This window comes from Bos grunniens, chromosome 6 (genome assembly GCF_055505025.1).
Source record: "Bos grunniens cultivar Pamir isolate PY7600 chromosome 6, Bosgru_T2T1.0, whole genome shotgun sequence".
NCBI lineage: Eukaryota > Metazoa > Chordata > Mammalia > Artiodactyla > Bovidae > Bos > Bos grunniens.
Window position 1 is genome coordinate 26848286 of NC_141170.1, and position 17905 is coordinate 26866190.

At 40.5% G+C, this 17905-nt stretch overlaps 1 protein-coding gene across 2 annotated transcripts in view; it reads left to right on the plus strand.

The window, feature by feature from the left end:
• The first annotated feature begins 1383 nt into the window (after positions 1-1383).
• SDAD1 (SDA1 domain containing 1) overlaps positions 1384-17905 on the plus strand; it is a 30622-nt gene continuing 14100 nt past the window's right edge. For both annotated transcript variants that reach the window (XR_015165283.1, XM_086405345.1), the window contains exons 1-11: positions 1384-1574; positions 5847-5951; positions 6426-6524; positions 9184-9294; positions 11356-11427; positions 11653-11753; positions 12928-12985; positions 13517-13591; positions 15305-15406; positions 15958-16027; positions 17119-17222. Coding sequence is in view for 1 of the 2 variants with exons in the window: in XM_086405345.1 (XP_086261471.1) it covers positions 1485-1574; positions 5847-5951; positions 6426-6524; positions 9184-9294; positions 11356-11427; positions 11653-11753; positions 12928-12985; positions 13517-13591; positions 15305-15406; positions 15958-16027; positions 17119-17222 (987 nt within the window). In the remaining variant the exon portion in view is untranslated. The remainder of the gene's footprint in view (positions 1575-5846; positions 5952-6425; positions 6525-9183; positions 9295-11355; positions 11428-11652; positions 11754-12927; positions 12986-13516; positions 13592-15304; positions 15407-15957; positions 16028-17118; positions 17223-17905) is intronic.

Below are 17905 nucleotides of genomic sequence, written 5' to 3' on the forward strand. Positions count from 1 at the left end.
AAACTAATTGATGCCCCTCATTGATCTTTTTCACCCTCTCTAAAATAGGATAGTGCTATCTACTCCCCAGGGGCTTCCCAGGGGGCTCCAGTGGTAAAGAATCTGCCTGCCAATGCACGAGATGCAATTAATGCGGGTTAGATCCCTGGGTAGAGAAAAGCCCTGGGTAGAAAAGAGCCCTGGAGAAGGAAATGGCAACCCATTCCAGTATTCTTGCCTGGAAAATCCCATGGACAGAGGAGCCTGACGGGCTACGGTCCATAGGGTCGCAGAGTCGAACACGACTGAAGCGACTTAGCTCGCATCCACCCATCTACGCCCCATCGACACTTCGCTTCTAACTTTCAGTTCAGTTCAGTTCAGTCGTTCAGTCTTGCCCGACTCTTTGCGACCCCATGGACTGCGGCACGCCAGGCTTCCCTGTTGCTGCTAAGTCGCTTCAGTCGTGTCCGACTCCGTGCAACCCCATAGACGGCAGCCCACCAGGCTCCTCCGTCCCTGGGATTCTCCAGGCAAGAACACTGGAGTGGGTTGCCATTTCCTTCTCCAATGCATGAAAGTGAAAAGTGAAAGGGAAGTCGCTCAGTGGTGTCCGACCCTCAGCGACCCCATGGACTGCAGCCTACCAGGTTCCTCCATCCATGGGATTTTCCAGGCAAGAGTACTGGAGTGGGGTGCCATTGCCTTCTCCGCAGGCTTCCCTATCCATCACCAATTCCCAGAGTTTACTCAAACTCATGTCCATCGAGTGGGTGATGCCATCCAACCATCTCCATCCTCTGTCGTCCCCTTCTCCTCCTGCCTCCAATCTTTCCCAGCATCAGGGTCTTTTCCAATGACTCACTTCGCATCAGGTGGCCAAAGTTTTGGAGTTTCAGCTTCAGCATCAGACCTTCCAATGAATATTCAGGGCTGATTTCCTTTAGGATGGACTGGTTTGATCTCCTTTCAGTCCAAGGGACTCTCAACAGTCTTCTCAACAGCTTTGTTGAAGAACATCAATTCTTCGGCGCTTAGCCTTCTTTAAAACTTTCGGCTGTGAGGGTTTGTTTGTTTGTTTTGGTAACAATTTTCATTTGTCTGTTTCATGAGAGTGTCGGGATAGTGAAATAAACTATTGTGTGTGTGGTGGGGGGAGTTTTTGCATTTCAGATTATTTCAGCAACGCTAGGTAGTAGCAGGGTTGGCCGGGGCGGGGGGGAGGGGGGGGATGAGGGGCGGGGGGGAGGGGGGGATGAGGGGCGGGGGGGAGGGGGGGATGAGGGGCGGGGAAATCAGTAAACCGCGAGAGTAAGTTTGACACTTTGAGGTTCCCGTAGTTAAGCTCGCTGTAAGAACCAAGATGGCGCTGCTCGCAGAGCTACCCATGTGCTGTTTCCGGTCATACACGGAAGCACGACTCCGAACCGCCCGAGACGGTTGGAAGTTGCCAGCGTTGTGGGTTTTCTTGAAACTGCTCGTCGCGGAGCCAGTCAGCAGCCAACATGTCTAGCAGAAACAATAACAAGCTGCCCAGCAACCTTCCGCAGTTACAGAATCTGATCAAGCGGGACCCGCCGGCTTATGTGGAGGAGGTAGGAATGCGGCGCGTTGACGCTGGAAACCCGGGTTGATAGCCTGGCTATAGCGAAGCGTAGTATGTAGCTGGGATTCTGGCTCGCCGCGTGTTCGTCTCTTTAAGTTCAGGGGTTCCCCGCGAGGAGAAAAGAGGTTAAGGGAGAGACATGACTCAGGGTTCTTTTCCCACCTCTTGAAATCTGCTGCCTGTTTGCATTTTCTGCTTGCTTCGTAGACCCCGCTGCCACAGAAACACCTTTTAAAAGACCTCATTTTGCTTTATCTCCGGACCTTATTGAGGTGGAGAGACAAATGTTCCGCCCCTTAACCTCCGACTTCCAGACAACTTTCTCAAGTCTTTTGTTTTCTGAAACCCCTAAATTGAATTAGTCATTAACACTTGATGAAACTTTTGTTAGAATACTTTCTATCTAAGTCTGTTTACGGGAGCCGGCGTTCTATGCCAGGGACTGTGTTGGGAAGGGGGCGGATTCTCAAGTAGCTTGCTTAGTGGTGGTGGTGGTGTTCAGTCGTTCAGCCGTGTCCAGTCTTTGCGAACCCATGTACTCCAACATGCCAGGCTTCCCTTTCCTTCACCATCTCCCGGAGCTTGCTCAAACTCATGTCCATTGAGTCGGTGATGCCATCCAACCATCTCATACTGTTGTCCCCTTCTCCTCCTGCTTTCAGTCTTTCCCAGCATCAGGGTCTTTTCTAGCTTGGTATATATATTTAAAACCAGATTCAGTCTCATCAGAAGCTGGCATGACCTGGATGTCAGAATTGAAGTCAGGAAAAGACAAAGTTGAAAATTAGGAATTAGATCCAGACTGTGAGGGGCTTTGTATACTGACCTCATACAAACTGTGAACATTACGCGCTGAGAAATGACAAAATGAAAGTGATGGTTTTGGTATTAATTTGGAAAGTGCTTTCTTCAGACACCCATTTATCGGACAGGCATTAAACAGGTATCTGCTACAATTATTTGTGCAAATGGCTAACATAATTATTCATCTTTTGATTGCCCTTCTCATTTCCCCTCCTCCTCCAGGTTTTCACATGGAAGTATTTATGTGAACTGTTGTTCAGTAGTTAAGTCGAATCCAACTTTGTGATGCTGTGGACTGCAGCACATATAGCGGTCTCAGTGGTTTAGATCACCAGCAGAGAGAGCCTTTTGAAAGATTCAAGGAAGTGGAAATAAAGAGTTAGGAACAAATACAAGAGGTTAAGTAATGTAGGTGAGGATTTGAGGTGTGTAAAGCAGTGTAAACCTTAGGGGCTTCCACAGTAGCTCAGCTGGTAAAGAATCTGCCTGCAATGCAAGAGATCCTTACTTGATTTCTGGGTGGGGAAGTTTCCCTGGAGAAGGGATAGGCTACCCACTCCAGTATTTTGGGGCTTCCCTGCTGGTTCAGACCGTAAAGAATCCACCTGTAATGCGGTAGACCTGGGTTGGATCCCTGTGTTGGGAAGATCCCCTGGAAGAGGGCGTGGCAACCCACTCAGTATTCTTGCCTGGAAAATCCCCATGTGGGAGGAGCCTGGCGGGTTACAGTACATGGGGTTGCAAAGAATCGGACGTGACTGAGCGACTAAGCACAGCCCAGCATAAACCATTAGACAAAGCATAGTTGAGAGTCTATACAATGCTGTATTTAAAAGCACTGGTTTCAGCACTAACTTTGTACTCTGGGCCTGCTGCTGCTAAGTTGCTTCAGTCGTGTCTGACTCTGTGGACCCCAGAGACAGCAGCCCACCAGGCTCCCCCGTCCTTGGGATTCTCCAGGCAAGAACACTGGAGTGGGTTGCCATTTCCTTCTCCAATGCATGAATGAGAAAAGTGAAAGTGAAGTCGCTCAGTCGTGTCCGACTCTTAGCAACCCTATGGACTGCAGCCTACCATGCTCCTCCATCCATGGGATTTTCCAGACAAGAGTACTGGAGTGGGTTGCCATTGCCTTCTCCGACTCTGGGCCTACTATTGACCAATTGTATAATCAGAGATTTAACCACCTGAGCCTATGTGTATTTTAATGTGCAAAGAGCTAATCCCTACCTCAGAGGATTATCCATCCATTCCCTTAAGAAATTCTTATACAAATTCACACGTACTGTGTCTCCTGTGTGTTAGTATTTATAGTTCTAAGCACTCAGGGTACTGGGCTTCCCAGGTGGCTCAGTGGTAAAGAATCCACCTGCCAAGCAGGAGATGCAGGAGACACAGGTTTGATCCCTGGGTTGGGAATATCCCCTGGAAAAGGAAATGGAAACCCACTTCAGTATTCTTGCCTGGAAAATTCTAATTTCCAGGAGCCTGGCACACTGCAAGCCATGGGGTTGCAAAAAGTCAGACACGACTTACCAACTCAGTCACCACCAAGCACTCAGGATGCAATGATAAAGATATGAGAGCCTTCTTCTCTTGGATTTATATTCTGATGATGGAAGACATAGAGTGGTAAGAGTTATGAAGAAAGTAAAACTGGATATGAATATGTTAGGATTGGAGGCTGTTGATTTGGCTGCCGTAAACAGGGAAGGCTTTTCTCCTATGATATTGAGGCAGATCAAGAGCATTCTAGATAGGGAGAATAGGAAGTGTAGAAGCTCTCAGTGGAGAAAAGGTAGAGAGGCGGCCAGTGTGGCTAACATGTAGTGAGCACAGATAAGGGTAGTGTAATATGACCTGGGAAATGCAGGCAGACAGAGATTGGGTCATTTGGGGCCCTTGAAAACAAGGTAAAGAGTTAAGAGTTTACTCTTGGTGTGTTAGGGAGCCATTGAAGAGTGTTAAGCAGAGGTGTGACATGATCTGATTTATATTATTAAAAATTTACTCTGGAGGTTATAGGTTGTGGAGCAGAAAGATTGCAAGCAGGGTAACTAATGTAATAGCTGTCAGAATGGCCTAGGTGAGGGTTGGTGGTACCACTGGAATTATCAACAGAAGTGGAGAGAAGTGAACAGATTGAGACTAGGTCTCATGGAAATGGAGAAATGGAGCTAGTAGAACTTCCAGGTGGAGTGTACATGGGGGATAAGGAAAAAGGAAGGAAGAGTGATTCAGGTGTTTTTATTTCTGTGTCTGGGTATTTGACAAATACTATTTAGTACCTATTGTGTACTAGGTACTGGGACTATGGTAGTGAGCTATACAGATAAAAATACCTTTGTAATTAAATTATTTTCTAGTCATCTAGGGGAAGAAGTGGGATAAGGATCTTGCCAGGAGCACTCTGAGTAATGGGGCCCTCTCTTCACTTGTCAGTGGTATTGTGGAGTCAAGAGAAGTAGGGTCTTAACTGAAGCACGTAGGGACTGCAGGCCTCCCTCTTTGATTCCTACTCTTGGAGAAAACTGGAGGCCTAGCAGTTTTGGAGGGAAATCAGGGGTCATGTTTTTTGGCCAAGCTAAGTTTAAGATGTCTGTTAGACAGCTCAGCTGGCAATTGGATATGTGAATTTGGAGTTCACTGAACCAGTCAGGAGTGGTAATACAAAGAAATATTCATTCTGTTTCTAGGTGTCCCTCTCTCTCCCCTCCACTTCCCTTCCCCCTCTTCTCCATTCTCTCCCCTTCTCTATCTCACAGAAACACACATGGTTTGAAGCCTTGACCTAGGCATGAAAAGCGGGTGTAGGGCATAGAACTGACAGTTCGGGAGTTCCAGCATTAGATTATTGGTTTGTTATTAGGATTAAACATAATTAAATGAAGTAATGTACATGAGTTTGGCACATAGCAAGCACTGAATAAAGGGGAACTATTATCAGTATTATTTCTGTGTGTCTATTGCTTTTGCCTGTTAACACATCTAGAACTCCAGGGTAAAATCATAATTATTATTTAAAGGAAGAAGGAAATTTTGACTGGAGAGCTTTGTGTACTTGAGGTATAATTTTACATTTTATTGCCCATTTTCTGATTCATATATTTTTGCAAGTTTCGGGGCTCCATATCATAGACAATACAATAGAGGATCGTTTAGATAGTAAATGGCAGTATAGAGCCAGATCCGAGTCTTTGACTCTTGTTTCACTGTTCTTCATACCTTTACACCTAGATTTCTAATGGTAAGGGAAAGGGCCTTTAAATTACCTGTGATGTGCACAGATTTTTCAAAACTTGTTTTGAAGAATAGTGATAAAGGAAAACAGTGTTTTTACATACCTCTACTACATCTTTTTCTCAATGCCACTATCAACGATTTCTAAGTAACTTATTCTGTACTGAGAAAGTCTTGTAATAGAAGGTGACCAGTTTAAATTTTATTTTTTTTACAGTTTCTACAGCAATATAATCACTACAAATCCAATGTGGAGATTTTCAAATTACAACCAAATAAACCCAGCAAAGAACTGGCAGAGCTGGTGATGTTTATGGCTCAGGTAAGAAGATTTTTTTTCAGGGGTGGGGAGTAAATCACAGACCAGCTGTTACACACAGTTTGCAGAATATTTTCCCACTTATACCCAATCTCATTCCATTTGTAAGTGGAAGCCTAATTAAAAAAAAAATTTTTTTTTACTTTCCCTTTTTGCAAATTTTATTTTTCTCCTACGTTAAGTTGGAGGATTTCACTAGAACTTTTCACAGAACCAACCAGAGCAAAAAAAGCTTTCAAACTATTTGTTTTCTTCACATTCATCATGAAAGCAGATTCTGAATCATGTCATATAATTTACTAAGACTAGAAGAAATATGAGAGAGAGACTAGTGTGTAGAAGAGAAAGAGATGACTTGGAGCATCTACTTCTATGAAACATAGCCTTTTACTCTCCTGTTGCAGAACATCCTTAATCTGTGCATATGAATTATAGGAGAGAAAGGAAAACTTCAGAAGAGCTTTTGCTTTGTTACAGATTAGTCACTGTTATCCGGAACATTTAAGTAACTTTCCTCAAGAGCTGAAAGATCTTCTCTCCTACAACCACACTGTCTTGGATCCAGATCTCCGAATGGTAGGACCAGTACTTGGGTTGATAAATTGTGCTGTGGTCGTGTGTGTAATATGTATGGATATTTAAATGAGAACCGTCTGTCATCGAAACATCTTTCTAAACCGTTGATCAGTGTGTCACCCGTTCATTAAAATTCTTCTATGCTTCTCATCTACACAGAAAACAACTCAAACTTACTAACTTAGCCTGTAAATCCTTTCATGATCTGCTTCCTGCCTGTGTTTCTGACCTCATCTCCTTTTCTGCTACACTCCCCTCTGATCTCTCTGTTCTGCCAGCCTGCTAACCCTGCCAGGATGTTCTTTTCCCTGTTTTGAGTAAGTGGTTCCTCTTAGTCATTCAAATCTTCTATGCATGAAGAACCCTAATTACAACTTATAGTTTTTATAAAGCTGAATTGAGACATTTACCCATTAAGTCTGTGCATTTTTAAACACTCTTACCTGGGTGACTGGCATTGGGTCCCTTTTACCTGGCCAGTGCTCCCACCTGTGGAGAATGTCAGGTGTAAAGGCACCCAGCTGCCCTTTAGAGCACTGTCTTCAGCTAAATAGGAGCCTTAGCCCCTGAGGCGGAGAAGGCAATGGCACCCCACTCCAGTACTCTTGCCTGGAAAATCCCATGGACAGAGGAGCCTGGTAGGCTGCAGTCCATGGGGTTGCTAGGAGTCGGACACGACTGAGCGACTTCACTTTCACTTTTCACTTTCATGCATTGGAGAAGGAAATGGCGACCCACTCCAGTGTTCTTGCCTGGAGAATCCCAAGGACGGGGGAGCCTGGTGGGCTGCCGTCTATGGGGTCGCACAGAGTCAGACACGACTGAAGTGACTTAGCAGCAGCAGCAGCAGCCCCTGAGGGGTGGCCCTTCCAGCCCATAGGTGATATCTGACTAACCCGGAGGTTCAAAAGCCCAACCCTTCCCACAGGGTGGATCCAACTCCAGGGCTTTTCTGTGATCAAACTACAGCTTGTCTCCAGCCACGGATACATCCTTGCCCAGCTTTTCTCTGCCTTCTCCTGCTTCTTTCCTTCCTTTCTAGAAAAGAGCACACACTGGACAAGCCTCTGTAATGAATTGCACTCTTATCTAGGGAACCCAGTCAGAAGCATTATTTAAATAATCATACATCAACTTTTCAAACATCTTTATAGCTGGTAGAACTTACACAAAAATTATGGTCACAAAACATATCCTTTACCAAACCTTATAAAAATGCTAAGTCTGTAGATTCAACTTTGTTCCTTATTCTTTCATTTTCCTGTGCTTTCTGCAATTCTATTTTTATACTTTTCCAGGATTATCTTAATTTGGTTAGGCCCCAAAGAAAAAGAATACCATCCCAGCAAAGCCTGAGAGGCTTCAGACTTGAACCATTATGGAAGACTTTTACTCATGTCATGGATTTTTCAAGTCCTTGTGGGCCATACAGATTTTGAGTGTAGAGACTTACTGTCTTTCCAAGTAATTAGGTTTTCTTTGTTTTGTGTGCTAACAGTATCCAACCAAATTGATGTGCAGGCATTATTAAATAAATGTGTGTGTTATTTCTTTGTAGTGTTTTACGATGATTAGTAGGTTTTTTAAAATAATTAGGAGATTGTTAGGAAACAAGGGATTGAATCAGTATAATTAGCATTCCTCTGAATCATTAGAACACAGTGGTGAATCCTGTTTTTAAGTAGCTGTAGTGATAACCACCAATCCTTTTCAACTCTTGGACTTTTTCTTCCTAGCCTATTTGCTATTTTTCCGGGACTTTTTGAATCATTCCCAAATTTTTGTTCACTCTTTCCTGCTTATATAGGTATAAACAACTGTGTTTTTTAGTGGAAAAAACAAAATACTCATGTATATTAACATTTACTTACTTTAAAAAATCATGGTTTATTAATTATGTTATTTTTAAATAACATTTACATATTTAATAAAATTTATATTTCTCTATCTTTGACATCATAGGTACCTATTATTTAAGTTCAAATTGTCACAACCTGGCCAGTTCTTTTAACATTGCCCATGGTGTGTTTGAAAGCATCCTTGCATTCTGGCAGAAATAGTTCCAAATCCTTTCTTACTGTTTTGTCTGCCCCACGACTTGAAATCAACCATTCGCCAAGGATCGCTTATTCCATCTAATGGAGAATTGTATTAGAGGCCAAAATTCGGGGGGTTAAGGGTACTCATGGAAGTTGGTGGTGAGAGTGCTGCAACTGCCATTGGGCTGTTCTTACTGCTAACGGTACTTCAAAAAAAAAAAAATGCCTTGTAAAGTCACAATTTCAGATTGATTATTCCAGTTTAGTGTTACGTTATTTTTACCCACCTTTCTTATGTCTGTGGATTCACTGATCACTAGCATTTTATGTTGATACTTCCTTGACCTCCTGTGTAAAGGAGCCCTCCCTTAGTCACTATGTAGTAATTATACCTCCCTGTTTTATTTCCTTCCTGAGATTCACCTGTTTATATGCTTACTTGCTTGTCTGTCCCCTCTTCTGCTCCACCCCCAGTATAAGATCCACAAGGGCAGAGACTCTGTCTCAATGCCTGGAATAACACCTAGTTAGTAGAAGATATTAAGCAGTTTGGGGATGTTCCTCCTCCATTTTGTCATCTTTATCATTGTCTTATAGTATGTTTTTTTTCCCTTCCTAAGACATTTTGCAAAGCTTTGATCTTGCTGAGAAATAAGAATCTCATCAATCCATCAAGTTTGCTGGAACTCTTCTTTGAACTTCTACGTTGCCATGATAAGCTTCTCCGAAAGGTAAAGAACAAAACCACTCCCTACCCCCATATGTCATTTTTCCTTGCAGTGACATAAAACTTACAGAGTTTGGAGTCTTGAATTCTTGAGGCTTTGTATCACTGGAAACAGCTAAGAAATAATTTTAATAGGAAAAAATTGAGCATTGTGTACAGGGCAATATAGAGGTAATAGCTAATGTTCATTGTTTACTTTTTGCTGAATTACCATTTTCAGAGCATTTTACATGTTTTTTTACTCACAAAGTGCTATGAGATAGGGCTTATTATTATTATTTCACAGATGAAAAATTTGAGGCACAGAGAGAGAGAATAACGTGCCCAGTGTCATACAGCTCCTGCAGCCTAGCTCTAGAACCCAGTCCCTTTTCCACTGCACGGTACTGACCAGCTAAAACTGACCTTTTTTGTTATTTATATTTCCCTGTGACTTTATGTTTGCTTTATATAAAGTCACTCTATATGACTTTTTATATAAGTAAGACCAGAAGCTGAAGGTTTGTGAAAGAATTTTCAGAAAGAGAAACTAAAGTTTACATTCATTAACTTAAATTGTTTTTCAGAGTGTTAAGAGACTGTATTCATTTGATTTTAGCAGTTATACTTCTTGATCTAACTTGTGGAATAAAAGTGGAACATATTTTAGGTACCAATATTTGCATGCGTTTAGGGGAGTAACTTTATTTTGGGGGACTCCAAAATCACTGCAGACGGTGATTGCAGTCATGAAATTAAAGACGCTTACTCCTTGGAAGGAAAGTTATGACCAACCTAAATAGCACATTCAAAAGCAGAGACGTTACTTTGCCAACAAAGGCCCTTCTAGTCAAGTCTATGGTTTTTCCAGTGGTCATGTACGGATGTGAGAGTTGGACTGTGAAGAAAGCTGAGCGCCAAAGAATTGATGCTTTTGAACTGTGGTGTTAGAGAAGACTCTTGAGAGTCCCTTGGACTGCAAGGAGATCCAACCAGTCCATCCTAAAGGAGGCCAGTCCTGGGTGTTCATTGGAAGGACGATGCTGAAGCTGAAACTCCAGTACTTTGGCTACCTCATGCGAAGAGTTGACTCATTGGAAAAGACTCTGATGCTGGGAGGGATTGGGGGCAGGAGGAGAAGGGGACGACAGAGGATGAGATGGCTGGATGGCATCACTGACTCGATGTACATGAGTTTGGGTGAACTCTGGGAGTTGGTGATGGACAGAGAGGCCTGGCGTGCTGTGATTCATGGGGTCGCAAAGAGTCTGACACGACTGAGCGACTGAACTGAGGGGAGTAACTTGCCCGTTTAAAAAAAAATAACGATTTTATTGAGATAATTATATAATTCACATACAGTTCATCCATTTAAAGTGTACAATTCATTGGTGTTTAGTACATTCACAGAGTTTTGCAACCATCACCACAGTCAATTTTGGAACATCATAGCCTCCTTAAAAGAAACCTCATTCCCATTAGCAACCATTCCCATCCTCCCATCTATCCTCCCATCTATCCCAGCCCTAGGCAACCAGCAGTGTACTTTTGGTCTCTATAGATTTGCCTACCCTGCATGTTTCTTATAAATGGAATCATATAATGTGCGCTTTTGTGACTGGCTTCTTTCACTTAGCATGTTTCAAAGTACCTGCATGCACTTTGAGTACTTTGTACTCAAGTAGCTTGAGTCAGCACCTCATTCCTTTTTGTTGCCAAACAGTGTTTCATTGTCTGGTTATACCACTTTCTGTTTATTTACTTATCAGTTAATGAACATTTAGTTTTCACTTGCTGGCTGTTAGGAATAATGCTACTGTGAATATTTGTGTGAACATTGGAAATATATTTTCATATCTCTTGGGAATTTAACCAGGAATGGATTTGTTGGTCATGTAACTCTATATTTAACCTTTTGAGGGTAACTTTCCTTTAGCTGCTTTTTTTGTTTTGTTTGGTTTTGGTCTCTTTTGTGATAGAATGAAAAACGGGTAAGCTAAACCCTCTTGTACATTTGTATTTCTCTCCAAATAAAGTGAGATTAGAAATGTCAGTTAATGTGCATGTTTTTGTTTCTTTTCCACAGACTTTATACACTCATATTGTGACTGATATCAAGAATATAAATGCAAAACATAAGAACAATAAAGTGAATATAGTAAGTACCCTTTTGTTTTCCATGTTTGCAGCGTTGTACTGCAGTATTGTGGAGAAGGAAATGGCAACCCATTCCAGTGTTCTTGCCTGGAGAATCCCATGGACGGAAAAGCCTGGTAGGCTGCAGTCCATGGGGTCGCACAGAGTCGGACACGACTGAAGCGACTTAGCAGCAGCCGCAGTATTGTGCAATATATTAAGCCTTCTTTCTCCACTTTTCCTTCAGGTATTGCAGAATTTCATGTATACCATGTTAAGAGATAGCAATGCAACTGCAGCCAAAATATCTTTGGATGTCATGATTGAACTCTACAGAAGAAACATCTGGTAATATATATGTATTTATCTCTTGACAAATAGGCTTGTATACATCTGTAATTACCACAGAACGTATACACAAATATATTTCTTGATTTTGAGCTCTTTAATATGTCACTGATACAGATTAAGTTGGAAGTAAAAATACAGAGGCAATCCAGATGACTAATAATAACACTGGCTACCATTTCTTGAGCACCTGCACTATGCTTTACCCTGTTCAACGTGCAGAACAGTGTAATGTAGCTTATCTGGGATTATTCCCATCTTATAGGTAATGAGACCTGTAGGTTCACAAGCTTAAGTGTAGTAGCTAATAAAAGGTAGAGTTGAAATTCAAACCCTGATCTGTCTAACTCTGAAGTCTAGGCTCTTCCTAGTCTGCCTCTGTGAAGATTTTCAAGTTGATTTATCCTCTATACTTAAATTATCACGTTTTATAAACTTCAGCTTGTTGGTACAGTGCCGCCAATTCATGTCTTTTGCTTTTCTTATTTACTAATTTTTTTAAAAGTATAAAAGTAATATTTGTTGCAGCGGAAAAGCTGGAAAGCTGGGGTTTTGAGGGGTTTTTGTTTTTTTAATTCATCGGTAGTCCTACCACCTATATGCTTTCCATGTGGCGCTAGTATAAGGAACCCCCACCTGCCAGTGCCGGAGACAAAGAGACACGGGTTCAATCCTTCGGTTGGGAAGATCCCCTGGAAAAGCAAATGGCAACCCATTCCAGTATTCTTGCTTGGGAAATTCAATGGACAGAAGAGCTTGGTGGGCTAAGGTCCATAGTGTCACAAGGAGATGATCACAGTTAATATGATATTTCCTCTTGTCTTTTCTTTAATATGAATGTTGAAATATGGTTGGAATTTTGCTGTATTGTAGTTTTTCTTATTTATCCCCCCAGTTTATCTTGAATAGGGTTTATATGTCATTTAAAATCCTTCAAAAAAGCCACTTTTTAATGTCTGCATAGCTTTCTGACACACAACTGGGCTAGAATTGAACTGAGCTAGAAATGTTCACCTGCAGTTGGCTATTTAGCAACCCATGACTTTTTGAAATAGTACAAACTATAAATTTTAATGTGTCAGAAGTATTTATTATTTATTTTGTGCCATTGTCTATGCTGTCAAGTACAGTAGAATGAAAATTTACTTTAAAACACTCAACTGTCTTCCCCCAGGAACGATGCCAAAACTGTCAATGTGATCACAACGGCCTGTTTCTCTAAGGTCACCAAGGTGAGCTCCTGCAGGGCTGTGTGAAGGCGCCATAGGCGGGTAGTCGCTTTTCTGGCTGAAAGGTGAAGGAGAGGAGTGGGTGTGCAAGGAAGCGCTGGTGTGCAGACACACTGTCCAGACTGTGCTCGGGCTGCTGCCCTGGTTTATCTGTGCTCTAAAACAGTCAACCAAAATTAAAGTTTTTAAAATGCTGTCTATTAAACAATAGCCTTAGCATTTATTTTATGTTTTCCCCTATAATTCTTGACTGGGCTTGGACAAAGCTGAGAGAAATTTAAGGCCATGTTTGACTTTCTGTTAGAAGGGCTATAATGTCACTTTTCTTATGGGGGATGTAGAAATTCTTGACTTGCTGCTTGAAGGATAACAACTCTGTAGAACCTGGCTAAGAAAGATGAGCCCAAATCCTACCACTCTTTTTTTTTCCCCTTCAGATCCTAGTTCATATGCATGTATAAAATATAGACAGAAGTATTTATTCTTTGTTGTAAGCTGGGATGAGTAATTGACTTTGTCTAAACTCGTCTTTAGATATTAGTTGCTGCTTTGACATTCTTCCTTGGGAAAGATGAAGAGGAGAAACAAGACAGTGACTCAGAGTCCGAGGTTAGTTTAAAACCCACAGATACTTTTGAACTTCACAGTTAATCAGATTTTATTATTGTTCTCAGAGTAGATTGTTAAAGTTAGAAACTTCTATGCTACCTTTATCCTTTATTGAGTTCTGCCATGCTGAGATTTTGTTCTATTTAGATTTTGTCCCATTCAGTAAGATTAGTTAAATAACTAATAAAACTTAGATTCATTCAGTCTTGTTCTTTCTAGAGCTATACCTATATCTCACTGTTTAAATCTAGAAAATTACTAATTTTACTATTTTATTTTATTATTTTACTAATAATTAAATCTAAAAATTACTGCCAATATATTTTTGAGGTTAAATATCATGGAAGTTTATAGAGTGGAGAAAGGAAGTTGTATGTGTGTGTGTGTTCTAAGTCTCTTCAGTCATGTCCGACTCTGTGACCCTAAAGACTATAGCCTGCCAGGCTCCTCTGTCCATGGGATTCTCCAGGCAAGAATACTGGAGTGGGTTGCCATGCCCTCCATCAGTGGATCTTCCCAATGCAGGGATCCAACTCGAATCTCTTATATCTCCTGCATTGGCAAGCAGGTTCTTTACCATTAGCGCTACCTGGGAAGCCCTGGGCGGTATGCTGCTAAGTCGCTTCAGTCATGTCCGACTCCATAAGAGGCAGCCCACAGGCTCCTCTGTCCCTGGGATTCTCCAGGCAAGAATACTGGAGTGGGTTGCCATTTCCTTCTCCAACGCATGCATGCATGCTAAATCGCTTCAGTCGTGTTCGACTCTGTGCAACCCCATGGACAGCAGCCCACCAGGGTCCTCTGTCCACGGAAGTCTCCAGGCAAGAGTACTGGAGTGGGAGAATTCTGTGGTATAGCATCTTTAAAAGGAAGAATCAGGATTTATGATGTCATGAAATTTTCTTTGTTAAAAATACTTTTATTAAGATGAAAAAGAAATTCTAAAAAAATGTCCCTTCTCATTTTTGCATTTTGGTAATAATACTGGAATATGAAATAACATCTTCTAATTTGTTTTGTTATTATTTTATTAAATAATGTATGAACAATACATTCCTACTGTAAAAAATTTCAGATATTATAGATATAATAAAATAAAAGTTTTCTCAATCCTTTCTTACTTCTTTCTCACCTCCGTTTTCATAGATAACCATTTCGTTTCTCATGCATATGTATGTGGACACATATACATATTGTCTTATGTGTGTAGTCTGTTTTTAAAATACATATAAACAATATATTTTATTTTGCACTGTGTTTTCTTTGTGATGACATATATATAGATTGATAGATGTATCAGTGCCTTTGGATAGTCTTCTACTTGTACATAGAGATCTATCTCAGTATTTTAACCTCCACATAACGTTTCAGAATATGAAATGAACGTAGTGTAGATTAAACATTTCCCTATTGATAAAGACTTGTTTCCAGGTTTGTTTTTTTCCTTCAAATAAAAACATACTTGCTTTCTGTCTATATATTATACTTCAATAAAAACTCAAAGCAGAAAAACAGGTTAGTGCTGTAGTGGAAATCTTCATATGTGCCTGTTTCTATAGATGGGCAAATATTTTATTGAATTTTTAAAGTTGTGTTTATTTTTAATAGCTTCATGCAAAGAGTACAAATACAAAGAAGTAACTGAAAGGGTTATTCTCTGCTCTTATGCAGATTTTCCTTGTTGATGGTTTTACAAAGTAGTTTTTTCTTCAGGATGAAGGACCAACAGCAAGAGACCTGCTTGTGCAGTATGCCACCGGGAAGAAAAGCTCTAAAAACAAGAAAAAGTTGGAAAAGGCTATGAAAGTCCTCACGGTGAGACTCATACCTAGGAAAGGAGATGGGATTCATTAAAACGCAGAATATGTGGTCTTTAGGAAAAGCTTTTAGGCATTTGAAATAAAGTAGCATTTTTGTTAAAGACTTAGAAATGTGTGATGAATTTTTAAGCCCTGATTTTTTAGATGAATAATTGTTCTCAGCTCTAGCAAAGTCTGTGACTTGAATAAATTAATTTGATTAAATTCATTTTTATTTGTTTTGATCATGTCTTCTCAGAAGAGAACACAAATGAAGTAAATCTTATATTTTGTAGTGATTATTTGAAGTCATTAATTTGCCCCTAGTTTGTTTTTTAATGTTTATATTTCCAAATCCCTATAAATCTCACAGGTGCTAATAGATGGAACATTCCCAAGCTGACTCTTAGAAGACTTAAAGCACCTTTAGTTCTTCCAGTTGAAAGAAAGGTTTTTGGAACAAAGATTTTTTTTTTTCTTTTTAAATAGTGGGATAGACTTGATAACAGCCTAGGGCCTCTTCACTATAATTCAGAATGTAAATATTTTCCTCTCCCTTTCTTTCAGAAACATAAAAAGAAGAAAAAACCGGAGGTGTTTAACTTTTCAGCTATTCACTTGATTCATGATCCCCAAGGTACTGTAATTATGACCTCCCAAGTTCCTTGTTGGCTTTATCTGCCTGTTTAGCTTCCCAACTTCCAGGTTATCAGAGAATATAAAATCCCTGGCACTAAATAGACAATAAATGCTGAATTGTTGCCTGTTGGTTGTGGCCTAGGGAATTATGTTCTAAAGCAGTGATTCCCAGCCCACAGCAAAATAAGAAAAATGTGGGGGAACGGCTCTCTTTGCAATTCGTGTCTTTCATAATGCAGTAATAGTAGGACATTCTACTTGACCAAATGAAAAATTAACAATCTCTTGTTATTCCCGTTTTTTTTTGTTTTGTTTTAAAACTGGCGGGTGGAAACCTAAAATTTGGGAAACCTGTTTTAGAACACTAGTTCTCAAACTAGATTGCACGTGGAATCAGTTGGGGAATTTTATGAAACTATAGTGGTACTTAGGTCCTGTTATTCCCAGAGACTGATTAGTTGATATGGAGTATGATTGGGCAATGGGGTTGTTGTTTTGTTTGTTTGTTTTAGGGTAGATCCCTGTTGGTTATCTATTTTAAACATAGCGGTGTGTTTTACATGTCAATCCCAAACTCCGAATCTATCCCTCCCCTGGCAATGGGGCTTTTAAATGCTTTCTGTACTCCAGTTTACTGACCCTTCCTCTCGGTCAGTGTTCCTCAAACTTTAAAGCATATACACACCACTGTGGGATCCTATTAAAGTACAGATTCTGATTTTCAGTAGGTCTGGGGGTAGGTCCTACGTTTCAGTATTTGTAATAAGCTACACGGTGGACGGCTGCGGGTGGTCTGCAGACCACACTTTAAGAAGCACGGTCTTAGAGTGTTTGTCAAACAGTCACTCGATGCTGAAAATCTTGGGAATCCTTAAGACTTAACTTTGGGCACCATCGAAGGTATATCTGCTTGTGTGTAAGTCTGTCCACCTGTCCTGTCAGTTTTCACCATCCTGGTTCTGCAGTGACTTCAGGCACAGTCACACTAGAGTCAACGATCAAACCACCGCTTTTCTCTACACTTGTTGGATAATACTGTGCAGACCATGGGCCCACAGTATACATCTCTGATTATTTTCTTCTTTCCAGATTTTGCAGAAAAGCTACTGAAGCAGCTGGAGAGCTCCAAGGAGAGATTTGAAGTGAAGATGATGCTCATGAACCTCATCTCCAGATTGGTGGGAATTCACGAGGTTTGAATTGCATTGTGTTTCTCTTGATGAATATTGGAAGTAGAATTATTCTTGGTAAAAGGACACCTTTGACTAAGGTAGAGCAGTGGCTTAATTTTATCCTTGCATACCATTTCAACCCATATAGTTTACAAAAGGATAAAATCTTTCACTAGAAAACAGCTGTTTTTGTCACTTTTCCTTATCAGTAAGTATGAATGTTCAATTGTACATGTATTCAGTTTATAGACAGTTCTGTTCTTTTTTTTTTTTTTTACTTTTATTTACCTTTGTTTCACTTATACTTTTTTCTGAGCCAACATAGCCCACATATTTTTATCAGCTGTTACTATGTTTCACCATTTACCCCTTCATAGCTTTCCTGACTTCTGGCTTACTCACTTAACAAAGCTGAATTCTCTGATTATTCATTTAATATTAAATTAGATTGCAAGAACTCTTTGGTGGTATAATGTATGTATATTGTGTATACATATGGAAACTTCAAACATACTCAGACTATCTGCCTTTATAGAAAAGGAGGAATTCCCAAAAATTCAGGCCATGAAGAAATGACCGTGAGGTTGTTCCTGTCATTTTGCTCTTGTGACTAGTTCTGATCTGATTGTCATTGAATATATTGCTTTCTTCAAAAAACAAAAAGTAAAACAGGCTTCTTTATTGAATATCATGTGGTATAGATA